General features: G+C 41.3%; 1 protein-coding gene across 11 annotated transcripts in view; it reads left to right on the plus strand.

Annotated features, from left to right (window-relative positions):
* Positions 1-24,083, plus strand: part of ZNF521 (zinc finger protein 521) — a 796,659-nt gene that overhangs the window by 435,828 nt on the left and 336,748 nt on the right. Inside the window, exon 6 of one of the 11 annotated variants that reach the window (XM_033933839.1) lies at positions 12,871-13,039. The exons of the other annotated variants lie outside the window; for them this stretch is intronic. Within the exon in view, the coding sequence (XP_033789730.1) occupies positions 12,871-12,893 (23 nt within the window). The 3' untranslated portion in view covers positions 12,894-13,039. Of the gene's footprint in view, positions 1-12,870; positions 13,040-24,083 lie in introns of those variants that run through there. 11 annotated transcript variants of the gene reach the window in all.

Here is a 24,083-nt window from a genome sequence, read left to right on the forward strand (position 1 = left end):
AAAACAAACACATGCTCCATTTTTCATGGCTCCCAAGCATCAAGACGAATACTGAGAAGTCATCAAAGTCTAGTAAAATAAACCTCACCAGCATCTGCCTGTTTACCCTTCTTAATATAATCTAATCTTTGGTTTATATACCGGGTCATCTCCCAGTGGAGCTCGACTTGGATCACATATAATTAAGACTAGAGTACATAGCAGAAAACATAGGAGAAGGAAGAACTAATTTTAAAAAGTACATAAGAAAAGCATAAGAAAAATAACTATAATATTGCCATTTCGTTGAGACTGTAGTTAAACCATTTAAAAATTGCGAGAACAACAAAGTTTTCAGGAATTTACGAAATAATTGCAGCTGGCCTTAAAGCCTAATGGAGTCAGGAAGTTCATTCCAGATATCTACAAACTTGAAAACAAAAGATCGACTGAGCTTCCCAGCAGATTTAATTCCCTTAAAGGAAGGGAAGGCTAACTTATATCTTTGTGTGTTTCTCAAATGGCAAAGTCTAAGGGTATTCCAACATAAGGGGACAAAAGGATCAAATATTCCGTAGAGAAGTTTGAAGATTATGCATACGCATTTAAACTGGATCCTAAAGCGAACTGGGAGCCAGTGAAGCTTTATCAACAAAGGGGAAACATGATCGTACTTTCGTTTCCCAAAAATGAGCTTAGCTGCAGTATTCTGTATTAACTGAAGTCGTTTTAAACTGCCCTGCTTAATGCCCAGATAAACTGAATTACAATAATCTAGCTGAGAAAGCACAGTGGATTGTATTTACACTGAGAAATGTTCTTGATGGAATAGTGATCTGATCTTCCTCAACATGCGCAGACTAAAAAAAACACTTTTTTGTCAAGGAATTTATCTGTTCATGAAATGTAAGTGATGAGTCCAAGATGATACCTAGGACTCTAAATGAAAAATCTAGATGTAGTGAGATACCTGTTTTCATTGTGACAGAGGAAGGGGAGGTTTTCTAATCTTGGCCCAATCCAAAGCAATTTTGTTTTCACAGCATTCAGTTTCATTTGAATAGACAAAGCCCACAGTTGAAGTTTAGAAATGCAGCAGTCTATACTAGGGACCAGGTTGTTAAGATCAAGTTCAACTTCTAATAAAATGAAAATATCATCTGCATAGGTAAATATAGTCTCTGCTGATGACCTCATACACCTTATCCCTCTGACATGGGAATCAATTAACATAATATTGCATTGCCTTGCATTCAAATTTTTTGATAGCCTAGCACCCTATCAAACATCAGCCCCTTAAGTAACATCAGTTCATTTTGTTTCTTATCTAATTAGAGAATTGCTCCCATGAAATTAAGTTAAATATGCTGCGGACTTAGTAGGATTCCTCTTTTTTTTTTTTTTCCCCCCCCAGCAATAGAATTCCATGTGCATGTCTCGTCTGGAAATAGGCCTGAACCTCTATCTCCTGGACTCCTCTATTTTTAAACAATCAGCCTGAAGCTATCAAGATCTGCAACTATGCTATTCCAATAACCTCTGGGTAGACAACATTCCACATGACTCATCAACCACTATTCTGCCCATATATCCGTATGCATCGGTGTAAATGTATATATAAATCACTCCCATTACGGCCATGCTGTCCCTCCCCCCTCCTCCCAAATATGGCGATCTCCACGTAGGTGCTCCTTTCCCCTCCCAAAATGGCCGCTGTTGTCTGCATTACTGGTGTGATCACTACCAGCCGCAAGTTGCCTATCTCTTGTTCAAGTTCCCACTCTGTCCCATACCCAATATAAAGGTCTCTGGGTGGGTGTTGTTCCCTCCCCTCCCCCCCATCAAACATCCACCTGCGTCCGCTGCACTACTAACAAGAAGTGTTGCACCAGAAGCCTGATCCTGCTGCACAGCGCTGGCTAAAAGAAAAGTAATAAGGCCCACACTGGGGAAGTTCTACGTGGATTGAAAAGGTACTAGGAGGTATATTCCAAGCCAGGTCAAGCTAGATTGTGTGCTCATCCACCGCTGCTCTTCAGCCAAGGTTCACCGCTACCCCAGTTCTTTTCTTTGCATACGAAGCTGGCCTTGCTTCTCCAAGGAAAATACTGTGTGGCAGGTCAAAAGGAAAAATGCTGTTGCCGTCCATGGCCAATCTGCTGGTTCTGCTTTGGCCCTGTTCTCTTATGTCTCTCTCTCCCTGCCACTTCAGCCTATGTCCCTACTCCTAACTGGTTCCCCCCTCCCCCGCTTGTACCACCTTCTTCCTCCCACTGCCCTCTTCTTGCCTTGCCTCTTCCCACCCTCTTCCATTACCAGCACCCCCCTAATGCCTTAGCCCATTTGTTGTTGCTTCCTCCCTATGCAGTGGGGAGCTTGCCCTTTTGTGCATTTTTTTGAGTAACATTGGAAATACTGTATGTTATCTTAGGCGGCTGGCCTTCTTTGAAGCACTGTTTGGGGACATTGGCTTGTGGATTTTCACTTCCCAATGCGTTTATGAGTTGTTTGCGTTTGCTCACCCGCGTCCATAAGCCCTGAAGAAACGGTCTTTACCATGAAACTTCGGCGATATTTGATTAACTTTCAGTTCCCTACGATAGTTAGGTTAGTTGTTTCAGTCCTGCACCGATATATTTTGTGGCACTACACATCCCATAGGGAAGCTTTTTGCCGATGATGTGGGAGGTGGAGGTTTGAGCGTCTATGCTCTGCCTATTAAAACCTGAGGCTTTTTCTTCCATGGGGATAGTGCTCTCAGTTAGAAAGAGTGGAGTTAGTCTAATTATCTTTATTTATTACCCACTTTCACTTGATTTGATATAATAGTTGGCAATTAATAAATCAAATGAATGAATAAATAACATAAATACAGACACACAAGCAGGCAGTTTTTACACAGTTTGTGGAAAGTGGAGTTCATACATCCAAGTCAAGATATGGAGAATTTCAACACTATTGTACTAAAGGCTCTGTCAAAAGAGCGTCTTGTAATACAGATGCAGGTCTATACATTTTAAGTCCTTTAAGATAGAGGAAACAGCAGTTTTAGAAAGTCGCATGTGGGACAAAGAAAACATTGAAATTCTCCCTACACAGATGTAGGAGCAGCTTCCTAAAATTGCTGTTCTCTCTATAAAGGGCCCTAAGACCAGTATTGGTGATGCCCTCTCTCTGCATTGTGCCTCTCTGCAGCACAACTCCCTAATGCAGAGTATCCCCATGGCACAGACCCTTCACCTATCCCCAGCATACTACAAAAAATACATCTGGGAGTCAGCAGCAATTTTGAGTGCTGGTATTGTTAACGTGGGAGTGAGTGGGTATTGTTTCTGCGTTGCTAGACACCAGGGATCCCTGGTGAAGCTGGAGTGGGGAGTAGGGAGGTTGGCAGCAAGGGGAACTTGCCATGTGGTAGAGGGTTGTAGGCACATCAGAAGGTGGTGTCACAGGAGGGTTCTGCATTGGAGAGATTTGTGCTGGGGAAGGGGAGTTGCCTCGTGGAGGTTGGGCCAACAAATGTGGGTGACAGAAGGGGGGGGAGATGCTGGAATGTACATCTTCTTTTTCTTGAAGGAACTTATACATGCTTTGGGGCAGCTATAAATGCTGGTGTCTGCCTTTTGTATAGCAGGGATGAATTCTGTATTTGTACACATGCCCAGGGCACTCCTTCTCGCTGCTATATCCATGCTAGCCTTGACATTTGTATGTAGAAGGCCTCCCCACATGTTAAAAGGGCCCTATTGTACAAACTCAGAACGCAATTATACTTCAGACATATTCCAAGTGGGTATTTTGATGAATTCTTGGGGTGTGCAGGTGAACAAAATTTCAGTTATCAAATCATTTTCAGGTTTTGTGTCTGATTTTTTAGAAAACTGTTTTAGGTTAGTTTCTGAAATAAATGTATGTAAAATATGATTAACTGTTGTAAATCAACTTTCTGTACATTTTTTTTGAGGTTTTTTTGTGTGTGTGTGCAAAGCCTTAAAGTCAATTTAGTGCACAAACCAAATGTGTATCACTACCATTCTCTGGTGAGAGGAGTGCAACTTAAATACCAATTGAATTTGAATAACTTGAGTTATTTTCTTATTCTCATATTTCTTTTGAAATAAATGGAAGACAGGATATTTAAATTGATAATGAGGGAATTATTTTAGAATCAGTTGCATTTACACATGTACAAGTAGATTGCAGTTTCAGAAACCACTATTTACCCGTAAAGATTTCCTACCACATAGGAATTTCAAGGGGATATAGTGGTATGTGCTTTGGGTGGGAACCGTGTGTCTTCCCCATTTAACCAAGGGAATGCGCATTTATGGCAACAAAGTTCCCCACTGGATTTTGAAGATATGCCCAGATTTTTTAAAAGTGCTGTTTTGGCTGGAGCTTTACACAAGGGATAAAGGGAGTGCTTCTCTTTAATCTGCTATTGGTTATTTCCACCTCTAAAAATGAATAAAAATAAAAATTGTTCCCTCACTTCTTATTGGCACTATGTATATGTTTAAGTTTCTCAACAATAAGGCATCTATCACAGACATGGACCAAAACTGAAATATTTGAGGAAAACTTTATATAATATATTTTTTTAAATACCAGAGATGGCAGTCAAGAAAGCAAGGTTATGAGTATAATTTGCTGAAAATTCAAAAACTTTACTAGAGTTATGTCACACTTTAGTTGGTTTGCTGTTCCTTACACATGGAAATTGCAACATTGTCCCTTCCATAGGGAGGTGCTGGATTCACTGTGCTTATTTTTTCAGTGTGTATATTTATAAAATGGTTTCTCCCATTGTGCTGCTGGCAAATAAACATCCACCCCCCCCTGCCTTTTGCAAAATACCACCAGAACAGATCACATCTTATTCTGGACATCTGAATTCCAAACTCTGCATTTTCACATTTAGTAAACTTGGAATTTTTAAGGGGAATTGTGCTAGGAACAGTTTAGAGAAAGAATTAGAAGACACAATTGAGTGGCAGCAAGTGTATGTGGTATATCCAGACCTCCAATTTTAGGTGGGCCTAATGAAAAAATAGGTGGGCACAATTTCCTTTCAGCAGCCCACACTCCAGCTCAAAATATTAAATCTCTGAGCTGTATGGTATCCCAAATCTTCCAGCTGAAGAGCATCCTGAACTTTCTCCCCTATATCAATGTCAGCATCCACATGTGCAAAAAACTGAGCATTGAGCTAGCATTGATTGGCTGCGGTGGGGAAGAAAGTTCAGGATGCCTTCGAGGAGTTCTTCAGCTAACAGGACTTCAGGATCCCATCCAACTACTGGAAAAGCTTATGTTCTTAAGTAGGATTTCATACATTTTTTCTCTTTTGTGCAAGCATAAGGACCCATAACATCTTTCTTGCTTTGTTTTAGGGGGGATGGGACTGACATGGGGGAAGCCACTGCTTGCCCTAGAATTGTTAGCCTGGATCTTGATACTATTTTGAGTTTCTGCCAGGTACTTGTGACTGGATTGACCATGGTAGAAACAAGAAACTGGGCTAGATTCTGTACTGGGCCACTGATCTGACCCAGTAAGGCTATTCTTATGTTCTTAGGAGTGCACCTCTGCTGAGTATGCCTGAGCCCAAAGTAGGTGGGCCCAGCCTACTCATGGCTACACCACTGGCAAGTATAGTCAAGGCATAGAAAATATGGAAAAAAGATTTAGAAAGCTTAAGAAGAGCTTGGAAGAATACTTCACTAGGGTAGCTTGTTACTGGAGACCAATAATGTGCTAATAATTAATAACAGATGTTAATGGGTGGGTTCTACTGCAGCTTTGTAAATCATCTTCTTTATGTATATTTTTTTCATAATCTCTACAAATTCTTCTATTTTGGGGGCATGCATATGTATACACTGCCAAAGTTGTATCTAATATTTGTTTAGCAGAAATGTGTTTAAGTGGTCACTGGATGAACATTAGGGCTTGAAGATGGCCTGGAGTATTAACTAAGCATTATTTCTGAAAGGAAGAGAAGCACAATGCTGAAAGTACATGAAAGCTTGTGAAAGGATATCAGCGCCTGAGGGAAACTTAGGGAAGTACATCAGAATCTCTAGGGAAATAAGCCAGTGACAGTTTCTAAATAGGAAACATGGTGACTCTACCCACGTCCCTTTACATGGAAATGTGACAGATTTAATGACAACGTAAGCCATTCAGTAATTTCTTTGGAATGGAAAATATGGTGCATTGATGTGTTGAAAGAGGTAATAATAAAAATACCTTAAAGGAGAGTTCTTTGTGTTTTGGTTTATTCCCTACAAATAATCTAGTGAGAAAAAAAGGGAGAAAAGACTCAGTATAGGGCTGAATTGGGTAAGGAAGTACACTTCTCCCTCAATATTCATGGGGGTTAGGGGCAGAGCCAGCCCATGAATATTAAAACACCACGAATAATATTTGGGCCGGTTCTGACCCATCCCTCGCCTTCCCCCGGAATCTCAGACCTTAACTTAAGCCCTCTGAGACTCCCCGGAACCGTACCTGGTGGTCTAGCAGGCTTTTGAGGCAGGAGTGATCTTCCTACGCTCCTGCCCCATGCAGATCACTCACAGGAAATGGCTCAAGAGACTACGGGAGCTCACGGCAGCCATTTCCTATGAGTGACCTGCACGGGGCAGGAGCATAGGAAGATTGTTCCTGCCCCGAAAGCCTGCTAAACCAACAGGTAAGGTTCCGAGGAGTCTCAGAGGGCTTAAAAATAGCCCCAAAAAATTAAAAACAATTTTTTAAAAAATCACAAATAACCGAATCCGCAGATACTGAAACCGCAGATTCGGAGGGAGAAGTGTAGCTGAATTATTGATAATTCTTGACTTCATCTAGGTACTTTTAAGAAAATGGTGAGAATATCAAAATACTCGTGTATAAATGTGTAACATTCTTATGACTATATAATTTCAGTATCTGAAGAATGTATTGCTTGCACATGTAGGGGAGAATTCGTTAAAGGGTGCTAAGTGCATTAGCATGCGCTAACTGCTAAAGATGCCCATTATATTTCTACTAATCTTATAGCCTGTTACATTAACGGGTGCTAGAATATATGTGTGTGTGTCTGTCTTTATTTCTTTCTCTCTCTCTCCTTAGCCGCTTTCTGTATTTCTGTCTTTCTTTCTTTTCTGACTTTCTTTTTCCTCGGCTGTCCACCACCACCCCTTGCCTGCTCCCCCTGTCCATTCTCCCTTCCTTTTACCTCCCCTGTGTCCACCACCACCCCTTCACTGCTCCCCTTATCCAGCAGCAGCCCTTCTCCCTTTGTTTTACCTCCCCCCTGTCCAGCAGCACCTCTTTCCTGCTCCCCCTGTCCAGCAGTAGGTCTCCCTTCCTTTTTCTTCCCCCCCTGTCCATCAGCACCTCTTCCCCTGTCCAGCAGCACCCCTTACCTCCGTTCGCATCTGCCCTCTACCACAGCTGCCTCAAGCCACCGCAGCCTGCAGGCGCCGACAGGCACCACGCACGCCTGAGCCGATAGCCACCTCGGTAACGTTTTCGCAATCCCTGCCACCGCCACTGCTTGAGAGGCCCGCGGGACCGAAGGCGGTCAGCGTGTCTGGGGCTTGGAAGGAGGAGTCCTGGTGTCGCGCATGCGCATTCCTGCCGACCACTGACCTACAGATCAAGGAACACGCGGTAAGAGTGCGCATGCGCAACACCAGGACTCCTCCTCCCGAGCCCTAGACACGCTGACCGCCTTCGGTCCCGCGGGCCTCTCAAGCAGCGACACTGGCAGAGATTGCGGAAACGTTACCGAGGCGGCTGTCGGCTTCAGGTCATTTTTAGCAGCATGCGATAACGCTCTTAGCTCCCTTTGATGAATTCTCCTATTAGTTGCAAACTTGCTCAGTGGCGATTAAAACACATCTATGTACTGTTGCATCACAGAGCTACTGTGATACATGTGAACTATAATAACCATATGTTAAAAGCTTGGTGTTTCTTTAGAATTGGGGAGGTTACTTTTGCTTTCAGGTTGGGCTTATCAACATAGAACATGAAATGAGAGAGGCAATCTGCCTGTTCTGGACCACTAACTATAAACCCCATACTGGTTCCACTTGCACCCTCCTGTTGGTTAGGAGGTAGAGAGTTTAATTGGAAGTCTTATTGTGTCAACAGTGATTTTTCTTATTGTAAACTGGTTTTAAACGTTTTGTAATGAGCAGCATATAAAATCAAATAGAGTGTAAGAAAATCGAGTGGGCCAGATTCAGTAAATGGCATAGGTCAGGGGTGTCCAATGTCGGTCCTCGAGGGCCGCAGTCCAGTCGGATTTTCAGAATTTCCCCAATGAATATACATGAGGTCTATTTGCATGCACTGCTTTCATTGTATGCTAATAGATCTCATGCATATTTATTGGGGAAATCCTGAAAACCCGACTGGATTGCGGCCCTCGAGGACCGACATTGGACACCCCTGGCATAGGTAGACATGGTAGTCTACATTTAGGGGATGTGGTATCTTTTACGCAATATAATGGATATGCAAAGATGTATATTAAGAGGGTAAATTTTTGCATGTCTATATGACAGCATATGAATATAAAATGCTGCTTATAAAATTACCCCATGTAAAAATATGCATAGTGACAAGAACACATGTACTTTTACACAACTCTGAAGGTAGCAGGTGAAGCGATTTGCACATAAACTTTGGTAAATATGCACATTTGTGCCCACTTTGCATGCAACCATTTACACTTATTCCTGAGCTGCTGCAATTATGTCCACATCTCCATTTAAAGGAAAATCTCCACCCAAGTGATCAAAATAAACAATATAACACCCCTTATAGTAGATTCACTTAATCAGATCAGTGCATCTTACTACAATTTCTTCTAGAAGAAATTGTAGTTAGATGCATTGATGTCATTAAGTGAATCTACTATAAGGGGTGTTATATTGCACATCTCCATTTAGCCACAATTTCTGAAACAATCCACAGCCAAAGTGTGATCAAGAAAATTAAAACACAAGGGGGGTTCATAAAGAACATTAAGTGTGTTAGCATGCGCAGTAGGCATTAGCAAGTACTAACTGCTAAAAACGACTATATTCTATGGCATTTTTAGTGGTAGCGCATGTTAACATGCTTAATTCCCCCCTTAGTTCATACAAGCCAACTGCATTCAGCCCTTAGACATGGACTATGTTTCGCAAAATAGTTTCTTCAGGGAGGTGCATTGTATGCTTAAATCTCCCTCATTTGCATATATGTGTACTGTATATCCTTTTGGGTTCTCTCCAATGCTTGAGTGTGTTTTTTTAACACAAAGCTGAGAAAGTTATAATGCAACCGCACTTCAAATGCTGTGTGCAGTTCTGGTCACTGCATCTCAAAAAAGATATAGCAGAATTAGGAAAGGTATGGAGAAGTGTGACAAAAATGATAAAGGGGATAGGATGACTTCCCTATGAGGAAAGGCTAAAGGGGTTAGAGCTCTTCAGCCTGGAGAAGAGAGAGCTGAGGAGAGATATGATATAGGTGTATAAAATACTGAGCGGCGTGGAAAAGGTAGATTTGAATTGCTTGTTTACTCTTTTTCTAAAAGTTCTATGACTAGGAGGTAAATAATGAAGCTACTAAATTGTAAATTTAAAACAAACTGAAGAAAATATTCATTCACTCAACATGTAATTAAACTCTGGAATTTGTTTCCAGATGATGTGGTGAAAGCAATTAGCTTGACAAGGTTTAAAAGAAAAAAAAAGTTTGGATAATTTTTTAAAAGAAAAAAGTCCATAATCATTATTAAGATGAACTTAGGAAAGTCTACTGCCTATTTCTAGGATAAGCAGCATAAAATCTGTTGTACTCTTTTGGGATCTTGCTGTTTATATGTGCAAGTAGTAGATTTTCGACTGCAGGGAACTGATTAACGAACCATCCTTCAAAGTGGTTCAGAACCTCAGAGAGGTGAGAACAATTCTCCCTCCAAGCTTTTCTCCAAAGCCCAGGTCCAAGCAAGAAGTTTAGCAGATAGTTATGTGTGAATGGAAGCATATATAAATACTGTTAGGGAAATCTTCTGGGATATATAATATGTGCTGTTTTGAAATATGGACATGTACACTTAAAATTCTGCATTCAGTCACTTATTGTATGTGTATAAATAGTACCCATTGTAAAAGCCTTATTTATACATTCATGCCAATTTACTTAAAGAATTATGCCTTTTACATGTTCAAGTCGTGGATATTGCTTCTAAAATCACCTCTTGTTTTGTTTATTTCTCCAAACCTACCTTCCTTTATAGAAGATGTGGAAAAAAGGTCAGGTTCTAGATGGAAACCAAAGAGCCAGGGTAAAAGGGTGCCAGTTTAATTTTCCAAACCTTGATGACATAAAGCGGTCCATGGAATGACTGTGGCATCTGCGTATTTGTAGGATGCCGCTGCCAGGTCCTCACTGATTCTGGGAGGAAGCTTAAACGTATGATGATGCATTCATGTTTTATGAGCAGTATTTCTTTTTATTTCCATTGCAAGTCTGATTTGAATTTTTATTGCAGATGGCACTTTTTGCCTTGTTAAAGCCTGGCCATTTAGACTCCTTTGACATATTATATAGGGGGTTTTTTTTTTCCATCTACTCAAAAGTAATTTTATCTACCAGATTAGGAAACAAATGGTAAATCTTAAGTTAAAAAAAAAAGAAAGGATACTTTTGAACCTATTAAAGCGGTCTCTTTTTTTTTTTCTTTTTTTAGAATATAGAACCTACATTTAATATAAAATCATTTTCCCTCTCTTTTACCAACGCACAACGCGAGTTTTAGCCCCGGCAGTGGCGGTAACTGCTCCGACGCTCATAGAATTCCTATGAACGTTGGAGTGGTTACCGCCACTGCCGGCGCTAAAACCCGTGCTATGCGTTCATAAAAGAGGTTTTGTTCTGTCTGTAGATTTTGGTTAATGTAACACTGCAATTAGACTAAAATTAACTTTTGTGTACCTGATGTAATGCTTAGGGCTCCTTTTATCAAGATGCGGTAGGGGTTTAACGCGTGGAATACCGCGCATTAAACCGCCTGCCACGCTAGTCGCTAACGCCTCCATTGATGAGGCGTTAGTTTTTTGGCTTGCCGTGGGGGTTAGTGCGTGATGAAATGTCCAACGCGCTAACCCCCGTAGCGCACCTTGATAAAAGGAGCCCTTAGTGTTGCTAGTAAAAAAAAAAAAAATCCCTTTAAAAAGCTATTGGTCAGTAATAGATTTTGATCTCAGTTCAACAGAGCATATCCTCGGTTCATTGTAGTTAAACATTACTTTTTAGTACTTCCGTTATCAGAAAGTATCATAAAATTAAAAGTTTAACATACTGTATGCTATAAAAACATGAGCGGTAAAGGAAAAAAAAACCACTGAGTGGCACACAAAATGTAGCAGGCAAGAGGTTAAAAGTGCTTGCTGTGTGTAAAGAATTTACATAGCGAGGTCCTCAGATGTAGAACAGATGTAGGCAGGAGGGGAAGGAGACTGGTAATCACTCAGGTCGCACTGTGCATTGGGAGCACAGCACCAGATTTTCCAGCCGGCTCCAAATGTAACCAGCCACTGAAAGTATGCATGTGTGTCTGGAATTTTCCAATAGCAATCTCATCTTTGTGTGTGTGTTTTTACTTGCACTAGCCGATACAATCTGCTGTACGGTGCTGCCATCCCTGTGAGCCCCTGTAGGTTTCGCTGCCAGTTGTTTGCCTTCCTCTCCTAGTGGAATTCATTCAAATTAAAGCACTGGAATGAGGCCTGAGTCCCCAAATGCTGAGTCCCTCTCCTTCATCAGCATTCCAGCGAAGAGAGTAATTAAAGCAAAAATTAATTCTGGTGTAAGCAGAGGAGGCACAGAATAACTGATATTAGAGGCTAGATGATGAATGCCTGGCATCAAGGGAGGTCTCCTGGGAGGAGAAAAGATTTCACAGAGTTTTTGCATATCACAGTTTTCTCATTATGAGACCCGACGAAGATTGCTCAGTGCATGCATGATATGTTAAAAGTGTAGGGTGAAAAGCAGACACTTGTTCACCAGATACATCTTAATTAGAGCGCTCTTTAGCAGACGTGCTTGCAAAGTCTGGTGATAAATAGACTTTCGAAGGGGAGATGTAAATTTAGAGCGTTGGAGTTCTGGGAGACTTCCTGTTGTTTGTGTTGCATTATGGGGTTTATTGTGGCTCTAATTGCTGCCAGTTTATTACAGATGACACTGGGACATTGACATAAATGGAGCCATAAAAAGACTCACACGGCTATTGAAAATATGCCTGTATATAATGGAAAGCTGCATACTCATTTTGCCTTTCCTAACTGCTCCTTACAAATAAAGTCATAGCTGTATGCAGCAGTTAATCATTGTAAAACTGAGCTGTGCTATGGTTTCTAGCTGTATTTGTACAAGTCATGGGCCTCATTATTTACAAGAATGGTGTCATAAATGTGTAAGTCATAGAGCCTGATTTATAAACAATTCATAATTTTGTAAAGATAGCGTTTTTCTGAAAGGATGCGAAACTGAGACCAGCCTATTATAGGCCTTGAATTGTTTTCTAAAACAGCATTGAGGCTGTTGCTCCAGAAAGGTGCTTGCATGATAAATGGCAATTTGATTGTGTGACAGTATGGTCAATTGGTGGGGAGGGAGGTCATCTTACTACTTAAGTCAAAGAATTTGTAGTCTATTAAAAGTGACATGTAGGTCTAACCACCAGCAAGCTATTCAGCTTCAACAAATACCAAGCGCCTAGCTGTTTGGTTTCGGAGGGCAGATTTCCAATTTATTTTATGGTGTTTGAGCCTAATACTTCAGAAGCTTTGTGGCTGTTGATTGACTTTGCTGGATTTTTCTCCCTTTCTATAGATTTCAGCACTGAGGAAATTTAACCTCCAGCAATCTGATTCTACATTTGATCTCTGAAGGAAATCCCTTAGCTCTGTAATTTCCCCATTGTTCAACTGAATTTTTGCCCATGATTTGAACTTGACAGCTCAAGGCACCAAGGATTAAAAATGAGCTCACTGTCATGCAGGTATCTTGCCGTGCTCCCTTGCATTTCTCTCTTTTTCTTGTCTTCTGCCTCTACAGTAAAATTAAGTATTATAGAGTATCTGTCCGTACCTCTTCCTAAGGTCGCTTACTATAGGCATAGTACATTAATTACTAAATTAGCACCCCAGAAGTTAGTGGTGTAGGTAGGACTCTGTGGGCTCTAGGTATGAGAACCAAGGTGGGGCTCCCCAATCCAGCACACACACACACACCCTCCAGGTCCGGCATCTCCCCCCTGTGCTCAGCTACCCGCCCACTGGCTCTTTCACAGCATCAGAGACAGCAATAAAGGCTGCCTCTCTGGCTAGTGAGACCTAGCCTATGCCATATTCCATCAACAGGAAGTTGCATCAGTGCAAAAGGAATGCAGCAGGTCTTGCTGGCCTGAGAGGCAGCTTTTAGTGCTGTCCCTGATGCTGTATCTGAGGTAGGCTGTTAAATAGCTGGGGGGGGGGGGGCAGGGAGGTGCTGCACCTTGGCGCGTAGAAGGGAAGGTTCAACTACAAGCAAGCTCTACCATTTGGCGTTCTAACCTAAAACCGATGACTTTAAGGGCTCCTTTTACAAAGGTGTGCTAGCGTTTTTAGCACACGCACCGGATTAGCGCATGCTATAGCGCGTACTACCCGAAAAACTACCGCCTGCTCAAGAGGAGGCGGTAGTGGCTAGCATGCATGGCATGTTAGCGCTCTATTCCGGGCTAAAAAGGAGCCCTAAATGTAATGTAGTAGAATCTACATTTGATGTGGTGGATCTACTGGAAGTCTAAATTTGGTTTTAGCATATCATATAAACTAATTTTTTTGGAGCTCACCAAAGAATTGTCCTTTAAGTAGGTCTTTTACTAACAGAGCATGTTATCTGCAGCCAGGCCTACAGGAATAACATGTAGCAGATAATGTGCTAATTTACTAAATTTTAGGTATGTTACTTATGTAAACCGTGTAGGTCATATGCGGTATATAAATTTCTTAAATAAATAAATAACCCATAAATTTGTTGATTGAACTGGAGTCATTTACATTAGCGAAAAAAGGACAATAAAAAAATCTGCGTACATTATACAGATGTATCAGTGGACCCTATAGGAAGAAAAAGGATTTTGGAATTAGCTTAAATCTTTGTCAAGGTGAGGTACATCCAGGTATGGTAGGTGTTTTCCTATTGTCAGAAAGCTTATAAATTGGTACCAGAGGCAATGGAGGGTTAGTGACTTGCCCAAGATTATAAAGAGCATTGGTGGCATTTGAGCCCAGACTTCCCTGATTACTGACCCTCTTTAACCACTAGGATACATGTAAATTATCTTTTTAATAAGCTATAAACAGAGCAAGGGGGTTGCCTCTTGAGATTAAGGGGTAATAGTTTCATCCCTCTTCAGAGAAAGGGATTTTCATTTAGACTGGCAAAATTGTGCAACATTTTGCCAACAGAAGTAAGGCTACAACATGAAATCAATTCAAAAGTAAATTAGTTAAGTTCTTGGTAAAAATATTGGTGGATATGTTGATATAGGTCTGTATTGATAAACAGAATGAAATCATCCACATCAGCTCTCTCATCATAGAAATTCATAAAAGGTTCTAGGGGATTTTTCATTCTGCTGCTGCTGCTTCCCCCCACATTAACATATCAACATGAATCTTGCATGTTCACCTGGTTTTTTTTGGGGGGTTTTTTCTGTGCCCACAGATTACTACCATATTCCTCATTCACCTGCTGCTAAAGAAAAAGAAAATAAATTAAAATTTCCCCAGACTTCCCCTCACTCCATTTTTCAATACCACTGAAGTTTATCTCTCTGTTGCCCTGTTTTCTATAGTAGACCCAGTCTCTGGCTTCAAAGGGTACCAGATGGGGGTAGAAAGATGTCCCTCACCAGTAGTCATACAGTTTACTGTTGATACCTTATGCCCAACTGTGATGTCTCCAACTGTGTGTACTCTGGAAGCACAGAGGAGCATGAAGACTCTGAGATCACCCATTTATGAGGCCCTGTTTTCATTGAGAATGGGTACTGGCAAGGTGAAGTGGAAAAAAAAAAATCAAAGAAACATTAAATACAAACCCTAGTGAAGGATGACCACAAGAAAGACTGCTCAGTTTCCAGGAATTTGACCTCCTCCAGAGAAGCTGTTAGGGAAGCAATACCCAAAAGAGGAGCTCCAAAATAGGTGAAAATTGGCTAGCATTCTGCTCCCTTTGATGCAAGAATCGCTCTTGTCATTCTTCTATAGTGCATGGAGATCCATTGTATCCAAAGGAAGGAACATAGGCTAGATCACTTCCAGCAATGGGGCTCAGCATCAAAAACAGCTCGACAGGCTCTGTTCCTAAGATCTCGGCACTCAATGATGAAGTGTATGGGATCAACCCTAAATTGTAAGATCCCTTTCACATGGTACCTGGTCCTCGGAGTAGCCAGTGGTTATCCTAGTACCAAAGGCAGACAGAGGCTAATGTTCTTGTAGAGCTACAAGCTTTTTCTGTTGTTCACAAACTTATTCCAGGATTTGCTTTTCAGGCAGTTGGAGACCCCATAAGAATCAGTCCTAAAATTATCTCTATGATCAATGCTCATCCTTTAAAGGAATGTTTCGGGTCAGAAGTCTTCCATTAAATTTTGTATGTCAGTAGATTAACTTTTTCCAAACTTCTAATTGAACTGCAAAATCACATAACCTCCCAAACACTGACCTTCTACAGATATCCAATGGAAATAAGAGCCTGCAAGCAAGGCCCCTTTTGACTCTAAGAAGGTCAACATTTGCCCTGTGTCATGAAAGTCACATTAAATGGTCAAAGGGATTTTACTGGACTGTATTTGGATACTTGCTGGCATTGCCAAGAAGTACCTCTCTTCCAGAGGATCTAAATTAGAAGTTTATATAGAAAGTAGCAATTGTCTCATGCTCACTCTTTACAAGAATAAGATCCTAAGACAGATTTTACTGATCATATTTGATCAACTGAGAGAAGCAGTGGTGTTCCTTGTTCATAAACTCCCGCCAGGACGTCAGTGCCAGATGTTATAGAACTCTATCTTCTTGACAGAGTGCAGCTACCATACAACCTTGTGATGATTTAGTTGATGCTAAAGAGGGCAAAGTGATCCAAGTTTCATGCTATTGTTCTGCCAGAAAATGAGCTGATGACCTGTCTAAACTCGATAGGAAAGAATGTCTCCTGGAGTGCCACATTGAGTTCCAAAATAGTGGCACATCATTTAGTCATGGTATAGTAGACACACAAATGCATAGAAAACCTAAAGCCATTTCTCCAGGCTGCCTTCAGGCAGAAAGAGGGCAATTTTTGAATGATGTCACTGAAGCAGCAGAGTGTAGATAGCAGCTCATGAGATTGTTTACAAAGTATTTGACACATTGTCAGGAACCTCCACTCTAGCAACAGGGAAAGGAGGATAGCATGGCAACTTACCAGTGGATTCCAGGAAGATATATGACTGTCTGGCAGATGTACCAAGTATAGAGCACAGTCTGGCAGCAAATAAATGAGATAGTTGACCTTATTAAAGACTACTGCTCTGAGGTATTCTTGTTATCCATAGTAGAACCATTCCCCTTAATTTGGAAACATCCCTACATCTTCAGGAAGAGCTTGTTTTTTGGTTGGGGTTTTTTTTAACCAGTGTACTGACTTTCCAAAGGTGAAGATTGCATGGGATGAGCAGACTAGATGGGGCATTTGGCCTTTATCTGCCATAATGTTTCTATGGAATAACAGCTGTGAAGATCTAGATAAAGAGACAGACACGACCTCAACTACAGCCAACAGGACAAGAAGCATAGCCTTTCCTTCTACTGTACAGGTAGGAGGAGAGTTCATCTTTTTTGGGAGGTCTGGAAGTAAATAATGATCAAAAAGTGAGTGTTAGATTGTGAACAGGGTATCTACTACGTACATTTTCTGAACTTCAAAGATTCCACTAGATCATCCTATTACTGCTACGAATATAGATACCATATAAGCATCCAACTGTTTGCTTCATGACAAGGGTGATTGTCCTACAGGATAAGTGTGTGTGTGTTGGGGGGAGGGGGAAGAGGACTCAGAGATGCTCAGTTCTTCATTTTCCATGAGTAAAGAAGTTGTAGTTTTTCAAATGCTTCAGTGTGCTTTAAATTTTCTCCACTTTTGTGCCTTCCCATACCTTTTTCATATTTTTTTCTTTTTCTTGGTGGCTCGGTTGAGAACTTAAGGTTAATTTTGTGAACCTTGTCATAGAAATACTCAGCTATAGTCTGGGGGAGAGTGAAGGAGGGGTTGGAGGTTGGGGTGGGGGGACTTTGAGTAAGGAGTTCAGTGTGGCAAAGAGGTAGTGAGGGTTGGAGCTGAGAAGTCGGCATGAGTACAGGATTTGAGCCAGAGCTGTTAAGCAGACCTGGCCAACAAAGCAGATAGGATGCTAGAAATTATTTTAAAAGGGATGGTTAACAAGACTAAGAATGTTATAATGCCCCTGTATTGCTCCATGGTATGACCTCATCTGGAATATTGCGTTCAATTCTGGTCTCCTTATCTCAAGAAATATCTTTCTTGAGATAAGGAGACACTAGAAAAGGTTTAAGGAAGAGCGACCAAGATGGTAAAGGGGATGGAATTCCTCTAGTATAAGGAAAGACTTCAACGGTTAGAGCTCTTCAGTTTGTAAAAGAGACAGCTGAGGTGATATATGATTGAAGTTTACAAAATCCTGAGTGGAGGAGAACGGGTACAAGTGGATCAATTTTTCACTCCGTCAAAAATTACAAAGACTAGAGGACACTCGATGAAGTTACAGGGGAATACTTTTAAAACCAACTGGAGGAATTTTCACTCAGAGAATAGGTAAACTCTGGAACAAGTTGCCAGAGGATGTGGTAAGAGCGTATAGCAGCTGATTTTAAGAAAGGTTTGGACAAGTTTCTGCAGAAAAAGTCCATACTCTGTTATTGAGAAAGACATAGGGGAAGCCACTGCTTGCCCTGTATCGATAGCCTGGAATATTGCTACACCTTGGGTTTTGGCCAAGTACTAGTGACCTGGATTGGCACCGTGAGAACGGGCTACTGGGCTTGATGGACCAGGTCTGACCCAGTAAGGCTATTCTTATGTTCTTAAGTTGCAGAGTTTAGCCAGGGCTGAGGTTTGTTGTGCCTTACAGAACATGGGGTACGGGGAGCAAGGGTATTTAGAACAGAGGAGAGAGTGGTATTATAGGAAGATATGGCCTCATTCACAGACTTGTGTAGCATAGTGTTAGAGAGGAGGGGTGAAACAGTGGTGGAGAGAGTGTCAGGATCGATCATGGTCTGAAGATCCCTAAATGTACAAGTGGAGATCAAGTTAGAGGTGGGGGAGAGGGAGAGGGTGATGGATTGTGAAAGCTATCCGAGAGGGGAAGGACTGCCGTGGAAAAATTTGTGATAGAGCAGTTAGAGAAGAAGACAAGATCAAGCAGTGGTAATTCTGTTTGGTGGGGTGGTGGAGCACAGCTGAAGATCAAATGAGGAGATGGAAAGCCAGGAGTCAGTCAGTGAGGAATGAAGAGAGGGACTTATCAGGGGGTCAGTAAATAACTGCCAGGCGGAGGAGCAAAGGTGCAAAAAAAAATGGATATAGTGGACTTCAGAGGAAGAGAAGCGGTGAGACTGAAGTGGAAGAAGGGGTTGAAATCTACCAGAGGGTGAGAGCAGTAACCTATTACCACCTTCACAACCAATCTGGACGAGGCATATAGGAGAACAGGTAGCCTCCGTGATACAGGGCGGCATCTGTACGTCGTCACTGTACATTCCAGGGGAAAGTGTAATCCATTCATTCTGAGCCCCTTATGATATTTATGGATAATTTTGTCACTGCTTCAGAATTGGCTAGAGATATTCACTCCCTTAGATGAGGATGCAGGTAGGTGTAAAGTAATCAAAAGAAAGGTGGATTCTCTTCTTTTAGCTTAACAAATGTAACTATAGTAAATTAACTAGCAATGCTTTGAGGAACTTATTTAGGAAAGACTTTCCCATTATTTTTTCCCCTCCACCTCCACTAAAGGCAGGGCAGTTCCAAGTTTTAGTCAATGTGAGCAAATGGAAAGATCAAGAGATGAAAGGTCATGCTTATTGGAGACAGAGCAGACATTCTGTAGAGCATATGATAAGGGCAGAGAAGGAGGGTTACAGAAATAAGATTGGTGACATTGTGGTATGGTCTGCATGAATAGGGTGGGAGTTGGTTGGGACGACCAGGGTTGGATTTGATATCTTATAAGAAACTCAAACACAACCCCACACGTGAAAAAATGTGGAAAAAGGGCCCAAAGGCACAGCGATCCGGAATCATAGCATTAGGCCAAAGAAAACACACTTAGCTGCTCTTGTTCTTTGGATATATCTCAATCCAATCTCAGTAACACAGCAGCTTCAGTCCTTAGCTTATATTTTTGGGTTTGATATCCCCAGCAGAGAGCAAAAGAAGGACCAAGAAGATACAGGTGAGAGAAAAGGAAGCATGGTGTGGGTGGGGGGTTGCTGCATTATAGGCTAAATTCTCACAGGGAGAATGGGGACGGCTAAATGAGAGGGAGAAAGTGTTGAAGTTTTAGGACAGAGAAGTGGATGTGGACAAAAGGGAGGGTGAGGTAATGGGTTCAAAAAGTAAACAGTGTGGTGTTGAGTTCATTGATTTGGGGTGAAGGAAGAGGTTGGGGATAGTCAGTATCAGGAAGAGGAAGAGTAAAGAAACCATTGTGGTAGAAGGGGAAAGAGGAATAATGGGAAGAAACAGGCTATAAGCTAATCTCAAACCTTGTAGGTGAAAAGATGCATAGGGAGGTAACTTACCAGTAGGGTTCATGCATGAAAGGCATGGTTTTGTCAGTGTCATAGGAAAGCTGCAGGGTTTAGATATGGGTAAAAATAAATCTGTGTACATCGTCGCTACCAGGAAGAGAACAATTTAGGACAATGATGTTTTTCTTTTTAAATCACCTTGTCATGCGATCACTTAAGCACAGTGCCCAGAAAAGGAGGGAGAATCATGCAATTAAGTTCAGTTGAGCTGCTTAGGAGAGGGAAATAAGCCCTTCAAACCACACAGTTTATACAGTAGAGAATACAGAGTCCCTTTTACCAGAAAGAACTTTCTTCTACTTAACACTGGAGTTCATTGGAGCCCTCATAGACACTACTCACTATCTGAACAAAGACTCAACAAACTACTATACCTATGTCAAACAGTCTCCTCTCAAACACATCTCAAGGCACAGCAAATGTTACATCTTCTGGATAATATGTCATCTACCATCTATGTAGTTCCATTTGCCTCCTTCTCAGAACGACACAGTGGACTCTCTCTTCCCATTGTCTTCAAGCCACAGACCCTCTTTCTGCACACATTCAAGTAACTCCATAACTTCGGCAGTCGCTTCAATGGTGGCTCACTCTGCCCAACCTCTCTAGGGGCCTACCCATCCACTTCCTCCGCTCTGAGGGAACAAGAGTGTACGTTCTATCTGACTGTGAAGAACCCCTATTTGCAGTAAACGTCGTCACTGTACATTCCAGGGGAAAGTGTAATCCATTCATTCTGAGCCCCTTATGATATTTATGGATAATTTTGTCACTGCTTCAGAATTGGCTAGAGATATTCACTCCCTTAGATGAGGATGCAGGTAGGTGTAAAGTAATCAAAAGAAAGGTGGATTTTCCAGATCTCTATTCTCTTCTTTCAGCTTAACAAATGTAACTATAGTAAATTAACTAGCAATGCTTTGAGGAACTTATTTAGGAAAGACTCTCCCATTATTTTTCCCCTCCACCTCCACTAAAGGCACTATGGGAAAATAAGTCAACTTCAGCTAACATTTTTACATTTGTCTGATTTTGTTGATCACTGGTAACAATTGCTGTAGTGTGGTATGATTTGTATTTTTGTTCAGTTTTATCAGTAACCTACTCATGTTAATGTGGTAAGTATTTTAGGAAAAATACAAAGGCTTGTAAGTGCTTAACATTTTATTGAAATTTAATTGAATAGTTAAGGGGTGATTAAAAATCTGAAATTAACACTGTTTAGGAATTAATGACAGTCATTAAGAGGTAATGGGGCTGCTCACCAACAGAAAGGGTCTGGGGATTCAAGATTGCATGGGGGTCAAAACAGTAAGAGGCAGTGTTTGTCTCTTGTGCCCCAAATGCAATTTAGAAATTGGAACAAAGACCCCATTTTTATTTCAAGTGCAACTATAGCTAATGTAGTATATTTTTGTTGGGAGGAGTGGTAGATGACTATGTAAACGTAGGTTGAGGGAGAAATAAGATACTATTACCTGCACCTAGAGCTTTTTGCTGTCATGTGCTTTGATGGCTTCCATCATTGATCCATTTTCTCAGTGAAAATGAGAGAGAGTTCATTATACTAGCCCACCTGAAATCTCTTATCATACCAAGTGAAATATTTTTAATATGGATTTTTGGTTACTATAGATTGAGCTAAGTCCCCAAAATGCCATCAGCTTATATCTCATGTCTTCTTGACAAGTGTATGTAGAATAAAAGGTCATCATTTTATTTGCCAAGACAATCCCATACCAGAAACTTGTGCAACTGGAAATAAAGCATCCAACAGTACAGTTTGTATTATCAATGCTTATATTTAACAAGCTTAAAACTCAGTTGATGTTATTTATAATGCTTGATTTTTTTAAGGTTGCATTGTTATGCAGATTAAAAAAATGTAAACTTGATTAAGTGAGAGTTACTGAATGCTTACAAATATTGTAACAGAATATTTTAAAAGGAGGGTGATAGACAGCAAGCAGATTTCCCAGTTCAGAGTCTGACATTTGAGCCTGTGTCTGTTCTCAGCACTCAGAGCTATTGAGGATAGGAATGTGGCAAGAGTTAGTGCTAGGAGCAGACCCCTGGGAGGAGGGAGGGTAGGGCTGATGCAATATGATACAATACTGATTTCACTGATACTATCAGGAAATTTATTTATAGCATCATTTTCTTGGATTATTTTTAATATAATAAGCCAGAAACTGGCTGACTGGCTTGCAGGCAAAACCCTGATTTTTGTGTGAGTTTAATGGTCAACGGTCATGGGGTTTTGGCCTGTTTTACTGTACTATGGACATATTCTGCCCTCAACTATATAAGAGACACAGATCTATGTAAAGGAAATTCAGTGACTACTCAATGGAAATGCAAGTGGAAATGCAAGAAATCAATGATGGAAATTCTATAAATTTGTGCTTCATTTTGGGTGCTACAAAGGGATATGCTTAGTGCTAATTCTGTAATGGCTTAAGGGCCTGCCTATGCAATTATACTGTACACTGTGATCCGGGAAAAAAACCCCACACCAAAATGTTTTTTTTGTCATATTTTCCACAGAACTTGGCCGATTCTTATGAAATTTACTGCCTCTTTTACAAAGCCGCGCGGCAACAGCCCCGAAGCCCTTTAAATCTCTATGGGCTTTGGGGCCATTAGCACAGGGCAACCGCTAGCGCGGCTTTGTAAAAGAGGCCATTAGTGTGCTGTGTCCTGACCAAAGTTGATGTAAAATGTTGTAAACATTTCCCAAATCACCACAGCACTACATTGTGAAAATGAATTGTGAACTGAATAAAAACTCATCGAAAAGTTTTACGGCGTATCTTGTAGAAAAATGTAGTCAAAAATTATTGTTTCAATTAAGCGGATATTCGAAGTGTGCTCCCTTTGCATGAAGGCACGCCCTAAACCTTGGCCACCACTGATCTATGAACTTGTCAATGACACTCTTCTTCAGCTCAGCCCAAACAGAGATGAGGTGCTGATTAAGGTCTGTCTGGTAGTGGGGTAGAACAGGTGCAAGTGGATTGATTTTTCACTCCGTCAAAAATTACAAAGACTAGGGGGCACTCAATAAAGTTACTTTTAAAACCAATTGGAGGAATTTTTTTTCACTCAGAGAATAGTTAAGCTCTGGAATGCGTTGCCAGAGGATGTGGTAAGAGTGGATAGCGTAGTTGGTTTTAAGAAAGGTTTGGACAAGTTCTTGGAGGAAAAATCCATAGTCTGTTATTGAGAAAGACACGGGGGAAGCCACTGCTTGCCCTGTATCAGTAGCATGGAATATTGCTACACCTTGGGTTTTGGCCAAGGTGACCTGGATTGGCCACTGTGAGAATGGGCTACTGGGTTTGATGGATCATTGGTCTGACCCAGTAAGGCTATTCTTATGTTCCTGTATCAGACCCCAGATCCAGTAGTCAACTAGATTTAGGCCTAGTGAATTTTCAGGCCAGAGGTCTGGACAAATGAAGTCTAAGGTCTCCCGATGTAGCAGTTCTATGGTGTGCTTTGCATAATGTGCTGGGGCATTGTCCTTTTGGAAGATAAAGTAGTCCCCCAGTATGCGACGGATCACTGGCAACAGCATTTTTGTCAAAAGGACATCCCAGTAGTATGTACCATTGATCTTAACCCCAGGATCGATGAAGAACAGATCTGTGAATCTGAGTTTCAAAATTGTGACTGATTGGCTGAAGGTCGGGTGGGGGCCGTAGTAGGCATTTGGCATTAATCTCACACTTCAGTGTTGTTGAAAGCATGTACAAGTGATTATTTTGTGTGTTAATCGGTGGAGCCACTGTAAATATATTTTCATCTGTAAATCAGATGAAGCTGACGCTGTGCTCCACGTACTTGGACTTTGTGTCTTTGTTGTGTAAAGTTAACTCTTGGGCATGACGCTTTGTAACACCCTTTAATTTCAGATTATCATGCATTATCCTGACACAGTTGTCTGGCTTATCCCTGCTTCTCTTGGCGAGTTGCTTCATTTGGCGAGTTGTTTGGGGTGCATCCTCCTGGCTCAGTACAAGATTGCATACGTCGTCAATGTGCTCTTGTGTGCAAATTGAGCACAGTCGTCTGCTGCCTGTCTTACAATCCACAGTGCCCATTGCTCAGATCTTACATAGCAGCACATCAAGGCAATTTTTGTTCCAATCCTTATCTTTCAACAGTTGTCGA

The sequence above is a fragment of the Geotrypetes seraphini genome, chromosome 2 (genome assembly GCF_902459505.1).
Source record: "Geotrypetes seraphini chromosome 2, aGeoSer1.1, whole genome shotgun sequence".
NCBI lineage: Eukaryota > Metazoa > Chordata > Amphibia > Gymnophiona > Dermophiidae > Geotrypetes > Geotrypetes seraphini.